This window comes from Arvicanthis niloticus, chromosome 6 (assembly GCF_011762505.2).
Source record: "Arvicanthis niloticus isolate mArvNil1 chromosome 6, mArvNil1.pat.X, whole genome shotgun sequence".
NCBI classification, from domain to species: Eukaryota; Metazoa; Chordata; class Mammalia; order Rodentia; family Muridae; genus Arvicanthis; species Arvicanthis niloticus.
Window position 1 is genome coordinate 60946791 of NC_047663.1, and position 24198 is coordinate 60970988.

Here is a 24198-nt window from a genome sequence, read left to right on the forward strand (position 1 = left end):
TCCCAGGGATGGTGTCTCCTGTCCCTCCCTCCTTTCCAGCTCATAGAGTACTGGGTGAGGGCATTCTAGGAGCCAACCTGTGCTTTAGAATGTCTCCAGCCACCGCTTCTCCCGTACTCCAGGCGTGCACTGGACAGGAGAACTGGTCACCTGGCATAGCCAATTGCTATATTCAGTCTGGGGCATCTTCAGGCCAGCCTCACTGGCTCCTGGGCCTCATCCCCTATTTCAACCCCCACTTCCCTGCACTGCCACATTGGCACCAGCCCCTCCCTAGCTTCAGAACCTTCTGTGGTTGCTGCTGACTCCAGCTGTTCTTCCTTCAGGAAGAGAAGAGAAACGACCTGAGGGATGAGCCTACATACCATTGAAGCAGCTCACATCTAGGGCCATACTGGCCTTCTCCTGAATGGCAGTCCACTCCAGCTGAGTTGGGGGAAAGGTCCTGGCAGCTCCTGAGCCCATAGCCTGCAGGAGGCGATGCTGGCACACAGCCTGGAAACCATTCTGTCCATAATCAGATACGAACCTGGGAGAAGAATCAGGAGTTGCAGGCTCAGGCTAGTCCTTAGCTCTAAGGTGAAGTGGAACAGCCTCAGGCTAACTCACAAATGGGCTAGGTTATAGAGTACCCCAAAGGTCTCTCATAACCTAGTGTGCTGAGGCTGGCCTCAAAAAGGAAATCCCAGGTGTAAAATTACCTTTTATTCACCTGAAGTAATAATAGTCGTCTCAGAAGCTTAGTGTCTCAGGGGCTAACTGCCTCAGTGTGCTAACCTAGGCCTAGTCCTGGAAGCTTCTAGCCTCCATACAGTCTTATCTAGGCCTAGAAGGTTTTCAGCCTCTGAGACTTACTGCTGAATAAGCTCACCATTTCTTGTTCTTTCTAAACTCTAGCTGGCTGGTTCAACTCAGCTATACTGGCTCAAACTCCTCTCCAAGCTGACTGATTCAAACTGGCTTTTCTAAGCTCTCTTGAATTGTTCTGCTTGGTCTCACACTAACTCTGGCAATCTATTCTAATCTAGCTTCTGCCCAGTCTCTGGCTCATTCTGTCTTAATCTGTGTTTAGCTTGTTCTCTCTTTAACCTGTCTCTGTACAACTGTCCTGATAAAACTGCCCCCCCATGTGTGTGTGTACGTGTGTGTGTGTGTGTGTGTGTGTGTGTGTGTGTGTGCTGCTCTCTCTTAAGTAGCTTCCCTTCTCTCTCTCTTCTCATGAGATTAGGCATATCCTATTCTGTCAAATCTTTCTCTGAGTCATCACTTTGTCTGCCACTCAATTAGACATCACTTTCAATCATGGATGCTTCCTTCTACAAACTAACTTTACCTTCATTGTTTGGGACTAAAGATGTGCGCTAAGGGTGAGTCTGTGTTCCAGCCAGAGGGATTGCAGCTGCGTGTTAAGGCTGAGCCACACAACTAGAAACAGTTTCTTCAGTAAATAACATAATCTTGGGGTTCACATTGTGATCAAATAAATATCTTGCAACACCCAGGTTAGCCCAGAAATATCCAGTCTAGCACAGAAGTGGAAGGACTGAGTAGAATGTCATTGTTCAGATGGGGTGTATGACTAAACATGAGCCAGAAACTGGGCTCTGGAGGGCTTTGCCCGAACCCTTCACTCCCTAGTCTGGGTAACCACTGGCTCTTTGCCTGGCCTCCTAGTTTCCATCTGTGTAAGAGATGGTTGAGAGGGTTCAGCTCAGCTCAGGGCCAGTGAGCTGTGCACACCAGCAGGTCCTCCTCATGCCCTTACCCATTCTGCCCTGAGAGGAATCAGGGTCCAGCTTTCAAGAAGGCCCCACAAAGGCAGTCAGTCAGCGGCCTTACCCTGCTGTTACAGTCACCACAGCCACAGTACTGGCTGAGGTATGTCCACCTTCTGCATGCTGGCCTGGAGAGGTTCCTCACAATCTGGTGTTCATTGGTATCCTCATAAGTGGATCCAGTTACCACCCCCAACTTTCAGCAGAGGAAAGACAGGTACTGGCCCTGGGCCGTGTGGTGGGCTGGTGCACTGTCTCACAGCCCCTGGGCCTCACCAGCAGTAGGGACAGATTGTCATCATGGTAATGCCCACGTGGCACTTGCTAAATGCTCATCTCTGTTCTGCATACGTAACATGTACTGCTGAGTAGTTGCTGTCACCACCTTCAGTTTATAGGAGTTGAAGCCAAGGCCTGGAGAGGTTAAGTAACTTGCCTAAAGTCACAGAGTTCAGCTTGCGACTTAAATCCAGATTGCTTTGAGTCCAGCTGTGTTCCTAACTCCTGTTGACTCTTTTCTTAGTTCTCCACACTCCCGTTTTGCCCCACCCTGGGTTCTGTCAGTCTCCATCCATTCTGACCTAACTAATTCCTCCCCACTGCAGTAAAGCCTGCCGGTCTTTTGGCTCTGGGTTCAGCTAAATGACTGCAGTTCTGGTTGCTATCCGTGCTGGTCTTCTAGCAACACAAAAGCAGCCACTGGCCTGACCTCCAAGCTCCTATTTAGCCACCTATTGCCCCCAGGGTTGCACTCACTTGAGGAGGAACTTGTCAAGGTGCGAGGAAGGTGCGAAGCCGCTTAGGCAGGCAGCCAGCAGCAACCAGCCACGCTTGGAGTTATAGGCGTTGGGATTGCGCCACACTTGGTTGGCCAGCTGGGCTAGGATCTCATCCCTCAGAGCTGGCTCCACCAGCCCCTGATGCACAATGTAGTTCCCCAGCATCATCTCCTGGGTGCCATGCAGGTGGGGGTCTCCCATGAAACGTAGGATCTAGGGCACAGGACAGACAGACTCTCGTGGGCTTCTGCCCGCCCTTCAACATGCTTTCTTGTCATGTTCTGCTGCCTATTGAAAAGTCCCTCATATTTCAATATCACTCTACTAGTCAATGTCAAAGAACTCGCAGGAAAATTAGGATCCAAAGTACACACGGCTTCCTCTCCTGCCCATGAATCTCCTATGGCTTGCATTCATTGCCAGTATCCTCTTGTACCCTTGGCCTCCACCAGGCTCCACTTGGTCCAGAACGTTCTCTAGCATTCAGATCTGACCACATCACTCCCAGAAAGCATCTTCCAGAGTCCCCCACCAGCTCTCTGCTGAAATGGGACCTGGAGGCCTGCCACTCCCCCTGCATTCCCATCTCTCTTGTTCTGCTCCTACTAAGTTGCTTCTATTCCTAACATGTAATCTTTCCTCATCTCCAATGCCTCCTCCTCCAGGCTGCCTTCTGTGGCTTGCCTACTTGTACCTGTGACTTCATTTGGGTTCCCAGCCTCTGATCTTCCCTCTGTATAAATTGGTGGCCATGGGTTACACAGAAACTGTTTCCCTCAGCCTGGGGGAGTCCTTAGGAGGTGCCAGAGAGTCTCTGAGGCAGCATTGCCAGGAGGATAACTTGGAGAAAAGGCTCTCAGAAGGAGGCCCAGGTCTTTATGCTGATATAAGCTTCTGTTCCCAAGAAGAGGCATGGGACTCAGGAGCTGGGCTTGAAGACCAAGGGGAAAGTCCAGGGTGTAATAGGGAAGCTCATAACCTCCTATCATGTAAGGCAATGCACTTGATGCCCAGGGGCAGGGCTGCCTGTGGCCTGGTGTTATGGTAGGGGTATGCACTTGAACCTGGACTAGGGCAGGTCCCGTACTAGCTTAAAGACACTTATGGCTTCTGCATGGTGCTCCGCAGGCAGCCGTGTGAGAGGCATCTTCAGGGGCACTGTCAGCATCCCAAAGGCGGGTTCCTGGGAACACAAGGGGGGCATGAGAGGTAGCACTGGGGACAACAAACATATCTGTGTTGGGGAAGAGTATAGAAGACCATGGAGTGGGCTTCTCACTCCAGTGCCTAGATAAAGAATGCAGAGTCCAGTGAAGAAAGACTATGGCCCACAGAGAGCAACTAGGGGAGGCAGAGCAATCCTGCTGAGCCCTTCTCAGAGGACAGGACACAGAGGTGAGTGTTGTGCCACCTCCTAGTCAGGTCTTGACTATCCAGGCTGGTTGGTGCCAGCCAGAGTCCAAGAGAGTCTTGCTATGGTTAGGGACCTAGGGCTTCCAATAGGCTCGTGTCCACCCCATAAGAGCTTTCCGGGAAGCTGTGGCAGGTCTGAATGTCAGTACCCATGTCAGTCTGCTTTGCCAGCCTTTACCTTGAAGTGGCATCGGATGAACTTGGCCATGGGGTAGTTGTTGATGTCAAGGGGCAGTGTGACACAGGGTTCAGCCTGGAGCCTAGGAGCCCGGACAATGGCCACCCTGGGCACACTGGATAGCTTGAGGCCTAGAGACAGTGCAAGCATGTAGTGACTGCTCCCTTCTTCCCAGCCTTCCCCTGCTGTTAGAGATGACACACCTGCTGCCACTTGCAGGAGCCCGGCCACCTCGGCTGGCACCTCCAGGTGTCTCACTGGGACCACTTCGCGCTTGCTCAGCTCCTAAAGGGATGGTCAAGAGATGAAGGGACAGCTGCCACACCTCACCTGCTGCTCTCCCTCCCAGTCCCCTGCTGTGGCTCGGACCCTGCACCCACCTCCTGCTCACGTAGCCATGCCTCCTGTGCCCGGCGCCTCCGCTCTGCCCTCAGCTGCAGGAGAGCAAATGGTCAGGGCACAGGTAGCCTGGACAGGCGCGAGCAGTAGGGAAGGGCCTGTGGCCTGGAGGCTCCTGGTGGCACTGATAGGATTGAGGTAGTGACAAGGAAGAGAGGCAAAGGTGTAGCCAGAGATGGGAGGAGGTGCCAGATGGAGCATCGGAAGGACTCTGGGAAACCTTGCATACCTTCCAAGCTTTGGAAATGTTATTTATCACTGGCAGTTGGTTTATGTGACAGAGGCCAAGACTGTCAGTGAGCTAAGTAACAGACCACACTAAAGAGACTCAAGTCACCCAGTGCCAGCCAAGTCTGCAGCTCTCTATGACCCCAGTCACTCCGTACAGCATCTCCTTCCATCCTTCTCTATGCCCCAAGGGGCATGCCAGGAAACAGGCGTCAGAGGAGCCACAGCTACCCAGCTCAGGAGGAGGGCATGGCAGGGACTTGTAATTGGGATGGGACCCTCTTGAGCTAAGTGCACCCCAACCCAGGCAGGCCTGTACCTTGAGGTAGCGGCGGCGGTTCACGTAGGTGTGCACCAGGGAACGAAACTTCAGCAGACTCTGCCTCATCTGCTGGTAGCGTTGTCTGAGGAGTCAAAAATGAGGCCTCGGGGTGACAAAGGGTCAGAGATGTCGCTAAGACTGCTCATATTTCATCCTGGGACCCTTCGTCTCAAAGGAAAAAGGAGTCGATATGGGACAGAGACGTAGCCCAACACACACAGCAAATCTAGTGGCGGGGCCTGGGTTGATCGCACAGTGGTCATGTGCTACCCATGTGTTACTCCAGGGGCCCCTGATGTGTGAGTGACAGGAATACCCTCTCAGCTGGATCCACAGTCAGAGGATAGTGACTTGGAGAATCAGCCATCCTTCCTGTGGAAGCTTCTTTCAGTTTGCATGCCTCCAGAGAAGGGGAACTCACTGTTTGAGCCTAGGCTCCTTCAAACCTGAGGGACGCCAAAGACTTCCTTCCCCTTCTGTGAGCCTCACCTGGCCAGAAAACCTCGGGCTCTGCTCTGTAGCAGGATGATCTTCCTCCGCAAAGACCGGAAGTGCCGCTGGATAAAAAAACCTCTCAGGTAGCGCTGCAGGGTGAGGGCAGCTCGGTTCTGGACTCGCTCCCGCATGCTCTCCAGGAGCTGGTGCAGGTGCTCCTTGAGGAAGAGCTGGAGGTGGAAGGCAGCAATGGATACCCCTATTGAGGAGCCCACAAAAACTGAGAAGAGAAGGCTGCCTCCCAGAGCTCGGCTGGGTGTTTGGAGTCGCAAAAACTAGGGTACAGGTACACCAGACATGGGGTGGGGGCATCTGAGCAGAGTGGAGGTGAATTAACATCCTAAGCTGAAACATGTGGGGTACCCCTTGGATATCACTAAATGTGGAGTCTTCTGGACTCACCTTGCTAACCCCAACACGGTACATGTCTGGAGTGACCGTGCATAGCCGGCTCAGCAATGACACACACATGTCCCCATCTGCTGGCACGTTGAGCTTGAGGGCCACCAGGCACCGGTACCTGGGGAACCAAACTCAGCCTGAGGGCCTGATGTTATCCCATCCCCATGACTAGGAGGTATGGTCCAATGGGTGGCTTGCTCAGAACACTATCCTCAAAACTAGTTCAAGGCGTCAAAAGTATAACCCACCATTTCAGCAGAACAGGACTCTTTGCTGACATCTGCTGGAACTTGTCTTAATAACTATTAAAATCACCCTAGAGGGATTCAATATGAAACTATGAAAAGGAAGGTTCCTGTCACCAAGCCTCACATCCTGAGTTTACTCTCCGGTGACTCATGTTTTCATGATGGAAAGAGAGTTCTGATTCCTAAAGTTGTCCTGTAACCTCCACACACTGTGTGACATGTTTGAGCCACATGGAGATGTAGTAGTAAGAAGAAGAAGAAGCGACAGAACAAATGTATGTCCCATGTCGAACCCAACATGTTTTGTATAGTTTACAGCCTGAACAACAGTGCACGACAGTGTTGCTTAGGCTGTGGAGGCCTGGAGGAAGTCTGTGCAGTTAGGAACTACCCAACCCAAGTACCTGTCGATAAACACCTGGAAAGGTAGCCGCACTGGAAAGCCTTCCTTGCGGATCCGCACGGTCTCCAGAACCCCTGAATAGCGTAACTGTGCCATCACCACATCTGGCTCAAAGAGACCGGGTTCCTAGAGGAATGTGCAGAGAGGACACCTGCACACTGTCCATCCAGGTACAGAGGCTCCCTCAGGTGTGAGGAGTCCCTGCAGTGGGCAGGTAGGGGGCCAGAGAAGCCAAGCCACTTGTCCAGGGTCACCCCTTCATAGGGGGAAGGAATTAGCTTTCCCAGGGGCCTCACCTTCTTATGGTTGGGTTTCAGGCAGCGCACGAACAAAGGGTTACACCTGATTAGAGGCAGGAGAGGCTATGTGAGGTCTCAGAGAGAGTGGGTGCTCATGCTCTGAGGGCCACGGGATAAAGGTGATGCTGGATACTCTGCCCTCTCATCCAACCCACCTCTCCATCTTTTCCACCAGGTCCAGGAGGGACTGCTGGAACTTGGCTGCCACAGTGTGAGCCTTGTAGAGTCGGGTAATGGAGCTGCTCTTGCCCAGGCGTGGAGGGGCAGTCTGCGCAGCGTGGCTGGAGAAGAGATGTGCTACCACCTGCAGGGGCCAGGGAATTGGAAGCCAGCGACGGACAGACAAGGAAAGGGTCAAGTCTCTGAACTGAAAGGTTCTAAAAAAACAACTTGACTCTAGATATCTTACCACCCTGGATTGCCTATGGGCTCAACACCTCCCAGGGGACCCAGCCCACAGCAAGCCTGCTTCTCCCTCTATTCTGGGGAATGCACAGCTCTTGCTGTGAACCTGGCCCTGGTCAGGAAAAAGCTGGCCCACAAGGGAGGGGAGGCAACCATCCTTCTGTCATAGGTCCCCTGCTGATGAGCGATGGAGTTGGCCTTCCAAGCAACCCAAATTTGGCCTCTTTGCACTCCAGGGAGTGTCAGGCTTCAAATGTAAATGAATTCAGAACTTAGTGTTGGTAGTGTGCTGGTTAAAGTGTGAGCCAGGTTGGAAGGGTCTCAGGAGGGACTGAGGTGGGATCCATGACAGGCGGGCTGGCAGGTGGCTGAGAAAGGGTGAGTTAAAGAGCAAAACGGGGTTAGGGGGCTTCTCTTTTCCTGGACTGAGAAGAGCCAGGGATAGAGATAGTGGAGGCTAGACCAAGTAAGGGGCAATAGGTACTGTCAGGAATGTGGGCAGGGGCCATAGGGTTGGAGCCAGTGCAAGACCAGTCTGGCTTACCCTAGTGCGGCTGTGCACAAACAAGTCCAGGACGTCTTGGCGCACTTGGTCATGGTTTTTGTCCAGGAACTTGTGCACCTGAAAAGGAGACTGATGGGTCTGTGGCTGGTCCCACTCACCCACACCTGTTTGCAGCCAGGATGCAGCAAGGGCGTGTTCCCAGCCCTCCGTGGTCCTTCATCTTCTACCAGACTTCCGTCTGCCTTCCATCCTAGGAGGAAACAGGCTCTCCCCTCTGGCCTGGCCTCTCCCCATCCACTCCACCCTGCTCACTCTTCCAGGAGAGGTACTATCCAGACTGGGCCTCACTTCCTTCTACCCATTCTGCAGATTAGGAAAATAAGGCCCAAATGGAAACAGAAGCTTGAAATCCTATTCCATGACTTACATAATGGTGACCATATGACACCATTACCAGTAACTGGCTGTCAAATCTACCCCAGAAGATTGGCATTATTCATCCCATTTTTTTTCAGATGAGGAAACAGGCTCAGAGAACTTAAGTAACTCCCCAAGGCCACAGATGAGGGGTCCAGAACTGGAATCATGGTGAGGCTCACACTGTGGTTCTGTCTCCGGCACCTGAGGCAGTGCTGGCTGCCTCCACTCTCACCTGGTAGGTGACCTTGCCTGCGTAGTGCTTGATGGTAAACTCAGGCAGTGGCATCTTAGGCTTAGAGTAGAGTGGGTTGGCGCCGTGGTGGTAGTGGCACTTCTGCAGGAATGTGTGGTCTGTGGCCTGTGGGGGAGGGAAGCAGGGGGGCCTGGGCACCTGTTTCTGGCCCAGTGCTAAATCCTTCAGCCCTGATGGTTCTGCTCCCCAAGAGGTGCTGGAGAAGCTTGTCCAAGTCATTGGAGGTTGAGTCATGGAAGAGAGGTCACTGCTGTGCCTCAATCAGCCAATTTCCAGCTGCCTGTACTGACATCATACCCTGTGTTTAAGTCAGAGTATGAGGCTCAAACCCAGGACACCTCTGGGGCTTCTATCCTTAGCCACTCCAGGTGACTGGAGGTGATGAGGTCCTAATACCGCATTTCCTGCTCCAGGCCTAAGTGCAGAGGGATGGACTCAGGCAGGAAGCCAACCAGACTAGAACTCAGACCACAGAAGCACCTGGGGCTTACCTGTGGGAAACAGCACTGGTCATCTAGGATGCGCAGGATGCCGTAGGGCTTCAGGGAGATGAGGTTGATGCAGGGCTGGTTGTCAGCAAAGGCGATCTCTCTCCAGTCCATCTGCTCTCGGATGTACTCCTCCTGTGAAAAGTGTGGGCTCAGCCACTTCCACCCAGGCTGGCCTAGCTCTGTGTCCTGCCTTCTGTTACATAGAGCCAGTATCCTAGCTGGGTGATATGGACCCTCAGGGCCTCCCATCCTGACTTCCTGAGTCAGCAGAGCCTAAGGAAGAAAGGCCCTGGACCAGCAAGGATGGACAAGCTAGAGAGTGGAGGCTGCATACCTGTTCCTCCTGGAAGACGATCTTGTTGAACAGGTACTGAAGGTTCTCGTTGGCATAGTTGATGCACAGTTGTTCAAAGCTGTTGAAGCTTAGGTCCTGCCAGGCAGATGGGGGCTAGGTCTGCTTCCTCCTTGGTCAGTAACTCATCTATCCCCACTGTGGGCACTGTGTACCTTCTCCAGGTCCAAGCCTAGGCCCCTCCCTGCATTTCATGGCTGCAGTTTCAAAAAGTTGGACTCTGACCACAGAGATCATAAGGCCCTCTGTACACTAGATAGGGGCCATAGAAGAGCTTGGGCCACCAGGTCTTCTGCCTGGGTTCCAGTCCTGGCTTTGCTACTTCCTGGCTGTTTGTAAAAGGGGAACCCTTGGAACACCTCCCTTACATGGTTTCTGGATAAAGTGGCTTTATAAACAACAATGCCTTTTAAGTGTCTGCTATAGCCATGGAAGTCCTACCCATTACCCTTCCTGAATACAACAGTCTTCCCACAATAACACTGACCCATCAAAATAGGTACTCCCGTGCCTCTGACCTCTACAGATACTGCTCCTTCACCTAGAAATGTTTCTTTCTTCCAGAAAGTTGCCTCTGACCCCTGACCAGCTGAGGTGAGAGCTTGAAGGCTCCCCAGTGCTGCATGTCAGAGCTGTGGTCACATAAGCCTGTCACACACTGTCCCCAGCCAGCCTTACTGACCGGCTTCCCAAGGGCAAGGCCCAGCCTGGTCCCACTCAGCCCTACCTCGAAGCCATATATGTCCAGGATGGCGATGGACAATGTATCTTGTTTTGGGGACACCAGAGCGTTGACCCTGGTAATAAGCCAGCCAAACAGCAGTGCATACAAGACCTTGGCGATGGCGTCCCTGGAGCAGAGGTCATTGTTGTGCTGATGGTGAGTGGGCTCAGGGCAGAGGTACTATGAGTCTGGGGATCAGGTCGGAAGGGCACAGCCTCACCTGGCATCTACGGCACTCTCCACTGTTAGGGGTGTGAAGATCTTCTCTCGAATTGTCTCCTGGGAAGAATATAACCTTTGAGTGACAGCTGACTGACCAATGCCTTAGGAAGCCTCTGGAGGCTGGGGCTTTAGGAACATGGGAAAGAAACACTGGAGATATGGAGTAATTGGTCTCAAGCTCACTGCTGGCCAAGGAAGGACGGAATGCTTTCTCTGCATCTGGCCATTCGATCAGGGGAGACAGTTGCTGGTGTAATTGGGGAGACAGGCATGAAGAGATAATCTCTAAGGCCTGAAAAAGGAAGGCCTTCTATAGAGCACTGACTGAGCCAGGATTGGAGAAGACTTCCTGGAGGTGACCGTGTCATGTATGCCTGTGTTCCCCTCACCCCAGAGATGCACACTGCAGCCACGCTGGCACAAGTAATAGAGTAAGAGAATCAAGGCTGGGGAAAGCCCACACAGAGACCTGAAGTGAGGCTCCACCTCTCCAGATTTTACTGGGAGGTGACCTATGAAGTGGGGAGAAAGGGGGAATGGTGGCCCTGGAGGAATAAGCCCTTGTCAGGATGCAGGGCCCTCAGACTCACAGTCACTTTGAAGGTGATAGCCTTCTGCAGGCCCTCAGGAGAGACCTGAAGCAGCTCTGCCACAGCCTGGATCTCCCGGGCGCTCACCACCGAGGCCACCTCCTGAGCATCAGTCTATGCAAAACACAAGGTCATAAGCCTGAGCTAAACCACTGGGCTGAGTTTAGAAAAGCAGAAACAAGCGAGAATACCAGAGAGATCCAGGAGAAGAAGTGGAGGACGCTCTCTGAGGTAGGAGAAACAGAGTACTGACATTAACACAGCCTGGTGTGAGGGTGTGGCTCAGGAGTACAGCATTTTACCTAGCATGTGTGGGGTCATAGGTTCCATCCTCAACATCAAAATAAACATGCAAAACAAGACACACAGGCTACAGATACAGTGTGTACTACAGATAGATGATGCCCATTAGAAGACCTGGCGTTGGGCTGGGGGCGTGGCTCAGTGGATAAAACACTTGCTGTGTAAGTCTGAGGACCTGAGTTCAGATCCCAGCACTCAGTAAAAGCCAGGCATGGTGGTGCTTATCTGTAATCCCAGAACTGAATGGACAGATCAAGTCCAGGGGCTCAGTGATTGGTTCATTGGAAATGGCAAGCTTCAGGTTCATCTCAAAAAAGTAAGGTGGGAGCAGTGGAAGAAGACCCTCAGTGTTGATCCCTAGCCTCCATCACAGGGAGGGCGGGGCTGGAGAGATGCTCAGCAATTAAGAGAATGTGCTGCTCTTCCAGAGGACCTGACTTCAGCTCACAACCATCTCTAACTGCCTCTGGGTGACACAACGCCCTCTTTCAGTGTCCTTGAACACTTGTACACATGGTACACACACATGCACACAGACATAGAGTTTAAAAGACAGACTTCTCAGACCAGAAGCATATGCCTACAGTACCAGACTTTGAAAGGCTGAGGCAGGAGAACAGAGCAAGACCATATTTCAAAGAAAACAAAACTACAGAGAAAACAAACAACAGCAATAACAACAACATTCTGAAGTCTAGAATCAGGCATAAAGATATCTGGCAATTATATACACAGTAAGTACCTAGTTTTCAAATCAGGGTAAGGAGAACTGCATACACTTCTGGAAATCATGTCAGCTGGACTCCTACCTCATACTTCACTACAATGGACTATTATTTTAAGATTAATAAAATAAATGTGTATTTTTTATTTTATTACTGTTCTTTTTGTTTTGTTTTTTTTTGTTGTTGTTGTTTTTGTTTTGTTTTGTTTTTGAGATAAGCCTTCTCTAGGTATCCTTGGCTGTCCTGGAACTAATTCTGTAGACCAGGCTGGCTTTGAACTCAGAGATCCATGTGCCTCTGCCTCTCAAGTGCTGGGACTAAAGTATGCCACCACTGCCCAACCAAAAAGAAATTGTGTTTTTTTTTAATTTATTTATTTATTTATTTGTTGTGTTTTTATGTGTGGGTATGCATGGCATGCCATGCATGGAGGTCAGAGGACAACTTGCAGGAGTTAGTTCTCTCCTTCCTCCATGTGGGCTCCCAAAGTGCTTTTACCCGGTGAGCACCTTGCCAATCCTTACTAGGTTATTTTGGTTTTGTTTTTGTTTTTTTGAGACAGAGGCTAATGAAGTCTGTGGCGGTTTGAATGGGTGCAGCTCCCATAGATCTCAGGGTTTGAATGCTTGGCCATAGGAAGTGGCACTGTTAGAACCTGTGGCCTTGTTGGAGGAGGCATGGCCTTGTTAGAGGAAGTGTGTCACTGTGGACACGAGGCTTTGAGATCTTAAATGCTCAAGCTATGCCCGGTGTGAAACACATCCAGTCTTCTCCTTGCTGCTTGTGGATCAAGATATAGAACTCTCAGCTCCCTCTCCAGCACCATGTCTACCTGCAGGCTGCCGTGCTTCCTGCCATGATGATAATGGACTGAACCTCTGAAACTGTAAGCCAGCCCCAATGAAATGTTTTCCTTTATAAGATTTGCCTTGGTCATGGTGTCTCTTTAAAACAATGGAAACCCTAACTAAGGCATAGCCCAGGCTACCCTCAAGCTTAGCGTGTAGCTGAGGATGAACTTGAACTCCTGTCTTCCCTTCCCCCACCCACAGGTGTACAGGACCCACTTGATTTTATGGGAAGACAAGGATCAAGTCCAGGACTTTTTGTATGCTACCCAGGCACCCTGTCAAGCAAGCTATATCCCCAGCTGAGAGAGAGGGCTCTCTCTCAAAATGACCAAAACATCCACAAAATATAAGAAAAGACAGATAAACTTGCTTAAAAGTATTTTTAGAATTATCTACATGGCAATACCTGCAAAGAAAAATACCAAAACTTAGAATAAGCAAAATCAAAACATAATCAATAGGTTTTCGGTCATCTATAAATAACTGTCTGACTTTTCTAACACATATAAAGAAAACTCAGATAGCTTGAGAAAAGAATAAGCCCAAGTAGAGCAGAAGAAAGGTGCATGCATTGTGTAACCAGAAAGGAAGTGCATAAGAAACATGCATGCATTGTGTAACCAGAAAGGAAGTGCATAAGAAACATGCATGCATTGTGTAACCAGAGAGGAAGTGCATAAGAAACATGCATGCATTGTGTAACCAGAGAGGAAGTGCATAAGAAACATGCATGCATTGTGTAACCAGAAAGGAAGTGCATAAGAAACATGCATGCATTGTGTAACCAGAAAGGAAGTGCATAAGAAACATGCATGCATTGTGTAACCAGAGAGGAAGTGCACAGGTCATGCCTGCACTGTGTAACTAGAAAGGAAGTGCATAAGAAACATGCCTGCATTGTGTAACCAGAAAGGAAGTGCATAAGAAACATGCATGCATTGTGTAACCAGAGAGGAAGTGCATAGGTCATGCCTGCACTGTGTAACCAGAGAGGAAGTGCATAAGAAACATGCATGCATTGTGTAACCAGAAAGGAAGTGCATAAAAAACATGCATGCATTGTGTAACCAGAGAGGAAGTGCACAGGTCATGCCTGCACTGTGTAACCAGAAAGGAAGTGCATAAGAAACATGCATGCATTGTGTAACCAGAAAGGAAGTGCATAAGAAACATGCATGCATTGTGTAACCAGAGAGGAAGTGCATAAGAAACGTGCCTGCATTGTGTAACCAGAGAGGAAGTGCATAAGAAACATGCATGCATTGTGTAACCAGAGAGGAAGTGCATAAGAAACATGCATGCACTGTGTAACCAGAAAGGAAGTGCATAAGAAACATGCATGCATTGTGTAACCAGAGAGGAAGTGCATAGGTCATGCCTGCACTGTGTAACCAGAAAGGAAGTGCATAAGAAACATGCATGCACTGTGTAACCAGAGAGGAAGTGCATAAGAAACATGCATGCATTGTGTAACCAGAGAGGAAGTGCATAAGAAACATGCATGCATTGTGTAACCAGAGAGGAAGTGCATAGGTCATGCCTGCACTGTGTAACCAGAAAGGAAGTGCATAAGAAACATGCATGCATTGTGTAACCAGAGAGGAAGTGCATAAGAAACATGCATGCACTGTGTAACCAGAGAGGAAGTGCATAAGAAACATGCATGCATTGTGTAACCAGAGAGGAAGTGCATAAGAAACGTGCATGCATTGTGTAACCAGAGAGGAAGTGCATAAGAAACGTGCATGCATTGTGTAACCAGAGAGGAAGTGCATAAGAAACATGCATGCATTGTGTAACCAGAGAGGAAGTGCATAAGAAACGTGCATGCACTGTGTAACCAGAAAGGAAGTGCATAAGAAACATGCCTGCACTGTGTAACCAGAGAGGAAGTGCATAAGAAACATGCATGCACTGTGTAACCAGAGAGGAAGTGCATAAGAAACATGCATACACTGTGTAACCAGAGAGGAAGTGCATAAGAAACATGCATGCATTGTGTAACCAGAGAGGAAGTGCATAAGAAACATGCATGCATTGTGTAACCAGAGAGGAAGTGCATAAGAAACATGCATGCACTGTGTAACCAGAGAGGAAGTGCATAAGAAACATGCATGCATTGTGTAACCAGAGAGGAAGTGCATAAGAAACATGCATGCATTGTGTAACCAGAGAGGAAGTGCATAAGAAACGTGCATGCATTGTGTAACCAGAGAGGAAGTGCATAAGAAACGTGCATGCATTGTGTAACCAGAGAGGAAGTGCATAAGAAACATGCATGCATTGTGTAACCAGAGAGGAAGTGCATAAGAAACATGCATGCATTGTGTAACCAGAGAGGAAGTGCATAAGAAACATGCATGCACTGTGTAACCAGAGAGGAAGTGCATAAGAAACATGCATGCATTGTGTAACCAGAGAGGAAGTGCATAAGAAACGTGCATGCATTGTGTAACCAGAGAGGAAGTGCATAAGAAACATGCATGCATTGTGTAACCAGAGAGGAAGTGCACAGGCCCAGCTTTGCTGGGTCTTTAAAAGGCTTTGAGCGCCTCTTACCTCATGTTTCTCAAAATAGACGTTGCCCAGGTGTAAGATGGAGGCAAGGATGCGGAAGATGCTGTCCTGATCCTCACTGGTGAAGCCAAGCACCTCCATAGCAGCCAGCAGGCGGCGGAAATCATCTGCGTCGCTCTTTCCAGAGATCTCACAGTTGCCACCCTGGTTGGCCACAGGGGCTGGGGTCAGTGTCCAGTTCTCAAGCTGAGTCCCCATCAGGTCCTGCTGTCCAGGAGGTTCTGAGGGGACCCAGGAGAGCTTCATAGACTCTGAGGAAGAGCAGGGGCTTGCCACCTGACCATAGCCAGTATTAATGAAGGGTAGCCCGTAAGCTAATACCAAGCCATCAAATGTTTTCCTCACCTACACCTCTACCTAGAGGTGCTGTGTTGTCCCCATTTCTCAGAAGAGGAGACTGAGACCCAGAGAGGGGACATGTAGTCCCATCATATTGGTTATGAAGAGAGGAAAGATCAGGTAGGGTCCTCTCTCTACGGAGGCCTGATGTTCCTGTTGCAGCTGCCAGGAGCTGTGGGCCTTTGGGGCTTTGAAGCCACAGAGCTGGGTGACTCTGTGCAAACTCACCTGGTTCAGGTAGTAGTAGGTCTCAGCCTCCTGCAGGCTGAAGGCCTGCCTCAGTTGGGCGGGGAGCCCGGCCAGCAGCTCATAGAAAATATGGTAATTTCTCTCATTTTTGGCCTGCAGGGGAGGCAAGATGGATACAGAAAAGAGTGACCCCCTCAGCCACTTATCCAAGCTCAGGTGTGCACATAAAAACATGTCAACACACAGGGACCTGTAGGATGGCTGGCATCTCTGGGGTGAGACCCCAAGGCATCTTGATGTGATGGGGTGCTGGCCTTGCTTTGGAAAAGTAGTAATAAGCCCACCTATTTTTCTCTTATGTACACTAGCCCTGCACATCTGAAGACACTCAACTCTATGGCCCACATGTGCTTTAGATGGTTCAGTTATCCTATTTGGCTGGAGTCTTCTTGAATCCCAAGCCCCATGGGACAGCATGGGACAGCATGGGACAGACCTCACAGAACCCATCTGCTATCCTGAGACATTTAGTTAGTTAAAGGATAATGTGTTCCATAAATGAAGTACTGACGGGCAGGGTCGTGATGGGCAACAAAGAACTGCATAGGGTAAGTGACTTCTTTGAGCAAGGGACATGGCAGGAAGACTTGGAGGGTGCAGAGTGTTGAGCCACACATGCATGCATCCCTGTGATCCTGGTATGGAGGACAGTCTGTTGATCTCTTGGGTAGGGTTAATGAGCCAACCAAGATGTTGGGGTAAAAGAAGTGAGGTGACAGGTCATAGACTCAGGGACACAAGACAGCATGCATGCAGAATCTATACACACACACACACACACACACACACACACACACACACATGCATATACATATTTGTCCAACCCCAAGTCAGGCTCTGAGTGTTGGTGCCACACAGGCCTCTGGCCTGCCTACCTGGAACACAATCCTTGACTTCTCCAGCAGGTACTGAGAGGTTATGGCACCACAAATCACACCCCTGGGGAAGAACAGTTGGGTCTTGGAGACTGAGGCCCCCTTAGCCTTGTGCTGCTGTGCGCCACCAAGGGCTCTGCAGGGCCTCCAAGCATCTGCCACAGCCTCACTCACCCTTCCAGAAAGATTTCCACAAACTTCCCAAAGCGGCTGGAGTTGTCATTCCTGACGGTTTTGGCATTACCAAAGGCCTCCAGGAGAGGCGTTGCCTCTAGGATCTGGACCAGGAAGGAGAGGTTGGGGGAGAGATGGGCACTGGACTCCAGGCATGACTCCAGATACCCAAACAGAGGCCTTCCCAGGGAACCCTCCCTTTGGAGGGGCGACCTGAAGTAGATTCCTTATAGAACTCCAGAGTCTCGTCTCTGTTCCTCACAGCCCCACCCACATGGTTAGCTCTAAACCCAGTGCTCTCTCTCCCTGACCATCCTGTCTGTGGCTCATACACACGTGCGCGCGCACCCCCCCCCCACCAGCATACCTTTATCTTCAGAGATGTTGATGAAACCGGAGCGGGAACAAGAAACAACAAAAGTAGTTCACTAACAGGATCAGACACCTCTCCCTCCAGAAGCCAGGAATTTGAGACTGTGGAGAAACTGGTAGACCCTTTTAGGTCCCTGTTGCAAATCCTGTGAGCCTCCAAGATCCAAAGCCAAGGGACTGAAGCCTGGCCTCAGAGAGTGGCACGTGCTTGCCACAAGGCCCAGGCATACACTATTCCTTTTGCCTCATAACTGATTCCTGCCATTCATCCCCAGGTTTTTTTTTCACAGTTCCTTGCTCTTACATCTCCTGTTAGACTCAGAACAGTCATCCTTAGATGACTTAGGGATGGGATTAGGAACCCATCCCACCCCTCTGGCACCTACCTTCTCAAGGCTACCCACAGTCCTGCTCTGTCCTCTGAGTCCAGGCCTTATCTCATTGCTTCCTGTGTCCCCTTCTTCAGTGTGTCTCTCCTGCTTCACCAATCCACCAACATCTACACCATCCCTGCCTCAGGACATCTGCACCTGCTGATTCTTGTGCCTGGAGCACCTGCATGCTTCTCTCTCCTCTTTCAGGGAGCCTCTGCAGGCTTCTGTTCCTCCAGGCACTCGATGCCTCAACAAATACATTTCCCTGGGTATTATCTGTGTCCCTATAGGAAACCAGCTCTGTGGATGAGCACACTTGAGTCCCAGTCTCTGCACAGGGCTAACAGATTCATAGCAAGCCCTCAAAAATTCTCTAAGTGGCTGAAAACAAGGAATTTAGCATCTGATGAGCAGAACCACCCAGGGTGCTCATAGCTAACTGTGGTACCTAGCTATAAGCACCTACTGTGTGCCAGACATTTTGCCTTGCCGATTACTCTGCCTTCTCCACCCCCAGTGCTAGGTATGGACTTCAAGTCTTCACACATGCTAGGGAAACGGTCTGCCACTGAGCCACATCCCATCCCCAGCCTTTTATTATTTTTCAGTTTGAGGCAGTATCTCATGATATAGCCCAGGCAAGCCTAGGGTTCATGGGTTCATGACCCTCCTTTTTTTGTGGGGGGTGGTTTTCGAGACAGGGTTTCTCTGTATAGCCCTGGCTGTCCTGGAACTCACTCTGTAGACCAGGCTGCCCTCGAACTCAGAAATCTGCCTGCCTCTGCCTCCCAAGTGTTGGGATTAAAGGTGTGTACCACCACTGCCCGGCGTTCATGACCCTCCTATCTCAGCCTCTCTAGTCTCTGGGACAGTAGGTCTGTGCTACCACACCCTAAATTTTGTTCATGGAAGTATCCTATACATAGGTGCTAACATCAATGCTGTCTTGAAAACTCAGAAACTGGGATGTATAGAGGTGTTGTGAGATACCCAGAGCATCCTAATACAGAAGAGTAGGTCTCGAGCGATGCCCGGTGAATGTACTCTTAGTATGCATAGGGCATTGTCTATGGTTAAGTTGTGTTTTTAGGGAGTTTTTGGAGAAGTCGTTTGGGGGCCCAGTTCTCACAGACATGACACCTGTAGCCTCCGAGTGGCGGTAGTGCCTTTCTGTGTATATCCACACTCAGCCCAGTACCTGCAGAGCTCCCAGTAAAGAGCAGCAGAGGGTGGGGCTGCCTGCAGTTGCTCATAGTCAAATTCAGTAGGCCGTTGTTCTATACTGTCCTTTAGTCTGGGGACTCTGGAACGTTCCAGGGTGTGTGTGGCCGCTTCTCTGCTCCTGGTACCCAGCATAGGACAGGACATGAACCCAGAAAACTGGGAAAGGGGCGTCTCATGGGCTAGGATCTATAAACACTGTGGGAGGGAGAAGAGCCCATGTTGTATGGTTGGGTCCAGTGAGGATACATGACCCAAGCTATTCCACGAGTTGGACTTTTCTGAAATGAAGAAGGTACCACAAACACCATTTTGCTGACCAGAGTGTATGGGGTGGAATGAAACATGCCCATTAGTTATGACCCTAGATCCAGCCATGCCTGAAACTGACCCTAGATCTGACCTGTCCAGTGTCCCCATGCTGTGTGCCTGGTCCAGAAACTCTTAGACCTAGGATGTCATATACCCTCACTTGTCTTCTCCACACTTGTTACCATGGAATATAAATTTCTGCCCTGTCACCTCATTTGGAGGCACTGGGCAGGTCATTTTTCTTCCCAGGCATTAGTTTCCAAACTGTAAGTGCTCCCAGATGCAATTTCCCCGGGAGGACGTAAGGCTCCGTGGAAGTGGATGGAAGACACCCAAGGAAGAGCTCACAGAGCCAACCTCTCTCCCTGCCTCCTTCGTGGGCTCTCCCAGCCATGCCGAAGAAACTGAAAACTGCTCAGGGCAGAGAGGGCCTGGGTCAACCACCGAGAGACCTTGCCAAGATGGCCACTGGCTTTAGCATTGTAGCCATTTGCCAACTTTCATGGGCCCAGGGCTGGCAACTTTGAGAGCCTGTGGTTCTGAGCACTGAGCCTCGGATTCCCATCGCCTCTGAGTGGACACCTGATGGGCACATTTTCTCAGGCGTTGCTCTTCTTCCATTCTGCCTGTGGTCACTCTTAGTTTTTGCCCACCCCACACTGTGTCTGGATCCTTCAGTCAAGCCCCTGGCTGCTTTTGCCCTGCCCCTGAATGCATTCTTGTATACCAACACCACAGTCCCCAGCATCTGAGCCCCCAGCTTCTCTGATCCAGACTCCACATTGTTATTCTATGTCCTGTGGGAAGCTGACAACTACGCACACCTGTGCACAAGATCTTTCCTCGGCCTCCTCAGTCTTCTCTGACCTGCTCAGGGCCTCATCGCTGCCTCATGCTTATAATGCTGCTCCCAGCGTTTTCTCCTCAACATATACTAATACTACTCTTCGCAGTATACACAATTTACTTAACAGTTATTTGGATTTTCTTCTTCTCCATCTCCTGCCCTAAAATGAAACTCCCACAAAGTTATAAATATTCTGTCTTGAGATATTCTGTTCCTTGCTTAAGGCCTCAGTAAACCTTTACTGAGGGAATGAGTTTCCAGGAACAGTGTCAGATTGCAGGATTTAATGTTCTCATGTCTCGTCTATGAGCCTAAGTCTGTTGCTGCCTAGTCTGTTGCTGCCTCTGCCTTTTGCTATGGGTACAGTTGAACCTGTTCAGCATCTGTATGAGACTATGGAGCTCAGCCTGGAGACACTAGAAAGTAAAACTGGGAGCTTCCCTGGGGAAAATGGGAGACGGAAAAGCCCTGCGTTGAGTCGCCCCTGCTGGCCTATCTGGAATTCCGTCTCCTTCACTCTCCTTCTTGCACACAAGATTCTCATCTATTGAGGCATTTGCTCAGCAAGGGTGCTGGGCCAGGGATCCTAAGCAGACAGGGCAACCACATGACAGCTGGATGGTAGGTCTCACCTGCTGCATGACGTCGCGTCTCTGGTTCATTGCAGCTAGGCAGCGCAGAATCAGCTTCGTAGCCTCTGTCTTTCCAGAGCCGCTCTCCCCGCTGGTGGAACACAGGGCCAGAGCTCTCCTCTGCCTCTCCACGCACACTCCAACCCAGGAGCCATGCAGAAGCCCAGAGGCACCCAGTAGTCTTCCCAGGTACATAGTAGGCTCGCACCTCACCATTTAGATGTCTGGATGCAAACCTACTGCCTAAGGTGCCCCCACCTGGGCACAGCCTGACTCACCTGATGATGACACACTGGTTCTGTTTGGCATCAAGCATTTTGGCGAAGGCGAGATTAGCAATTGCAAAGAGGTGCCTGGTGAGACAGGCCATTAGGTGTCACTGTCTCTGGCAGTTAGTTTCTACAGTCCCAAGACTGCCAGGGGTTGGGGAGAAGGGTATCTCTGTTCAGCCAGCAGCCAGTGCTGCCCACCCCTCACCCCCAGTCAGGGCTACAGTGGTCTCTAGAACAGGACTGTGCTGTGCCTGAGGAGAGACTGAGCTGAGTCGCAGGGTGCTTACTCTCACTCATCTCACTCACGGCTGAAAGGCATGGGGGGGGGGGGCTCCCCGAGCTCAGAAGTGGACCTGGAACACCCCAGGACAACACCCTCCGCATCCCATAGATACTCACGGGGGATTTTCTCCCAGGGCACGCCCACTGTATTGCTGCACCTGCTCGGGCCCGTAGATTGCAAACATGCGATATGGGTTCACCGACACCAGAATACTGCCGATATAGGTCTGTAATAGACAGTGACCTCAGCGACAAGGTTATTGAGGCCGCCTGTGGCCCCCTCTTTATGCTTTTGAGCAAGGAGTCTCTTACCAATGAGACATGTGCTTGGCTGTCTGGCCTCACTCGTCCCAGAATACATAGGCTGAAGTTGTGAATGTGGTGTGCACCAGGCCCCACAGTCTTAATTAGGCCAAGATGGCAGGTAATCTCCTGACCACCTCATTTATTCATAGTCAGACCCAGGCTGCAGGCATTTCTGCCCTGGCCGAGATCAACCACTACTGTTGGTTGTTAGAACAGGGAAGCAGGGAGCCCATGTGCCCCGAAGTCATTAAAACCCTATAGATGGGAGCAGGAGAGATTGTTCAGTGTTCAAGAGAACTGACTGTGGGCTGGAGAGATGGCTCAGTGGTTAAGAGCACTGACTGCTCTTCCAGAGGTCCTGAGTTCAATTCCCAGCAACCACATGGTGGCTCACAACCATCTGTAATGAGATCTGATGCCCTCTTCTGGTGTGTCTGAACACAGTGACAGTGTACTCACATATATTAAATAAATGATGAGTGAGTCAAAAAAAAAAAAAAAAAGAAAGAAAAAGAAAAAAAGCACTGACTGCTCATCCAGAGGGCCTGGGTTCAAGTCCCAGCACCCACATGGCAGCTCACAACAGCCTGTAACTCCAGCTCCAGAGGATCTAACACTTTCATACAAACCTACATACAGGACAAAACACCAATATACACAAAATTAAAATGAATAAATTACTTTAAAATCCTATAGGTACATAAACCTATTGGAAGTGGCTCCAGGCCTCAGGCTCTCTCTCCTGTAGCTCTGGGGTCACAGTTTCCTCCATCTTTCTGACCACCACTAGTCTAGAATCCAAGCAGGTCCTTGTGCTGGAAAATCCCAGACTTACATATATGAGGTTCCGCTCAAATCTGGTCTTTAGGTTGGATAGCACAGTGGTCTCTTGGAGGTCTCTGGAAGGACAGGGAGGTATTGTGAGGGTCCCATTCTTGGCATAGGCTCTACTGTACTTGGCATGGTGTCTTGGTCAGGTATGTCTGGGATCAAGCCCATCTCAGCTACTGAACAGCTATGAGACTTGAGCAAGATAGTTAGTTCCTTCATCTTATGCCTCAGTTTCTTCATCTGTCCAGTGGGGTGGAAAACATCACACCCACTTTGAGGGAACTTGGTGGACACTAGGCAGAAGACATAAGGCTGAATAATTTATGGTTGGAGAGCTTCTGAGATTTCAAACGCCTGCCAGTATTCTCACAGCCACTGCCCAAACCTTGTAGATGAGAAACTGAGGCACAAAGCAGGGAAATGATGTCCATGGCTGCCTAGCTAGTAAATGGGGTGTCTACATCATAAAGCTGTGGGTTACACACATTTGGCTTGTGTGACACTTGATGACACCATTTGCAAAGGGGGAAACTGAGGCTCTGGTGATTTCCAGAGCACTAAGGCTGGGAGCATAGGAATTCTACCAGGCTTCCTCCCTCACCCCATCCACTTACTCCAGCTGTGTCATGTCCTCCACTCCATCTTCCCTGTGCTGCTCATGGGACCGCACAGAAGGCAGGTTGCGTATGGAGTGCATCTGTGAGAGAGGGTTGGGGGACAAGCTGGAGGCTTGGGTGGACCCTGGCTTGGACACGCCAGGCACCTGCTCCCATTGTCAGAGAGGAACTTCAAGGTTAGCTATTGGATGTCTGTCAGCCTCTTTGCCTTAGAGCTCACATGAGTCTAAGCATCCTGGGCTGAGCATGCGTATGAGCCACAAGTGTCCTGCTCAGGGAGTGAGCACACACAGATACATTCACCACCACATACACAAACAAGAGCCAGAGTCTGTCCCCTTCTTACCTCTGTCCTCTCAGTGTCCCTACCCTGCTCCCACAGACCCCATGTGTTAGCTTGTGTGACAGTTTGATGGACACTTGTGTCATGGTCCACAAGGCCCTTGGATAGACAAAGGTGGGGGGCTGGAGAGATGGCTCAGCAGTTAAGAGCACTGACTGCTCTTCCAGAGGTCCTGAGTTCAATTCCCAGCAACCACATATTGGCTCACAACCATCTGTAATGGAACCCAATGCCCTTTTCTGTTTCTGGTGTCTGAAGACAGCTATAGTATATATATATATATATATATATATATATATATATATATATATCTTTTAAAAGAAAGAAAAAGAAAGAAAGAAAGAGAGAGAGAGAGAAAGAAAGAAAGGAAGGAAGGAAAGACAAAGGTGGAGGCTGTCCCAGGATGGGACAAGATGCTCGGGGTGATTGTGTAGATACTGTATATGGGCCCACTGAAGTGACTGCCATCCTCATAGCTCTCATACATATCTCTATGCTTTCAGTATGCTGTGGTTGCGTGCAGGCCCGTGTGCTTGATTGCGAGTATACCCTTACACAGGTACACTCAACATCCTCTTGGAATGTACCAGCCGGCTGCAGTTAGGGTCCTCCCACCTTGAGGATCTTGAGAGTGGGAGTCCTGGGGTCAGCTTGGGGCTGACAGAGCTCCATGGTGCTCAGTATGTGCACACATGTGTGCACACATTCAAAGGATAGGCTGATGGCACACACCTCTGAGGCAGGATGCCATGTCTGCTCAGACTTGGCAACACACCTGCTTTCCTTGCTTGCC

The 24198-nt window shown here is 50.3% G+C and overlaps 1 protein-coding gene across 1 annotated transcript in view; it reads right to left on the reverse strand.

Annotated features, from left to right (window-relative positions):
• Myo15a (myosin XVA) overlaps window positions 1-24198 on the reverse strand; it is a 55952-nt gene that overhangs the window by 27246 nt on the left and 4508 nt on the right. The window contains exons 2-31 of the mRNA XM_034507337.2: window positions 23060-23142; window positions 22450-22513; window positions 21426-21535; window positions 21033-21107; window positions 20755-20845; window positions 17364-17369; window positions 16997-17100; window positions 16823-16886; window positions 15927-16040; window positions 15342-15503; window positions 10904-11017; window positions 10312-10370; window positions 10095-10218; window positions 9350-9445; window positions 9016-9147; window positions 8504-8629; window positions 7891-7968; window positions 7097-7245; window positions 6939-6984; window positions 6644-6768; window positions 5992-6109; window positions 5584-5759; window positions 5092-5176; window positions 4526-4579; window positions 4349-4430; window positions 4146-4276; window positions 3642-3737; window positions 2532-2767; window positions 366-529; window positions 78-150 (exon numbers count right to left, since the gene is read on the reverse strand). Of these exons, the coding sequence (XP_034363228.1) occupies window positions 78-150; window positions 366-529; window positions 2532-2767; window positions 3642-3737; window positions 4146-4276; window positions 4349-4430; window positions 4526-4579; window positions 5092-5176; window positions 5584-5759; window positions 5992-6109; window positions 6644-6768; window positions 6939-6984; window positions 7097-7245; window positions 7891-7968; window positions 8504-8629; window positions 9016-9147; window positions 9350-9445; window positions 10095-10218; window positions 10312-10370; window positions 10904-11017; window positions 15342-15503; window positions 15927-16040; window positions 16823-16886; window positions 16997-17100; window positions 17364-17369; window positions 20755-20845; window positions 21033-21107; window positions 21426-21535; window positions 22450-22513; window positions 23060-23142 (3137 nt within the window). The remainder of the gene's footprint in view (window positions 1-77; window positions 151-365; window positions 530-2531; window positions 2768-3641; window positions 3738-4145; window positions 4277-4348; window positions 4431-4525; window positions 4580-5091; window positions 5177-5583; window positions 5760-5991; window positions 6110-6643; window positions 6769-6938; window positions 6985-7096; window positions 7246-7890; window positions 7969-8503; window positions 8630-9015; window positions 9148-9349; window positions 9446-10094; window positions 10219-10311; window positions 10371-10903; window positions 11018-15341; window positions 15504-15926; window positions 16041-16822; window positions 16887-16996; window positions 17101-17363; window positions 17370-20754; window positions 20846-21032; window positions 21108-21425; window positions 21536-22449; window positions 22514-23059; window positions 23143-24198) is intronic.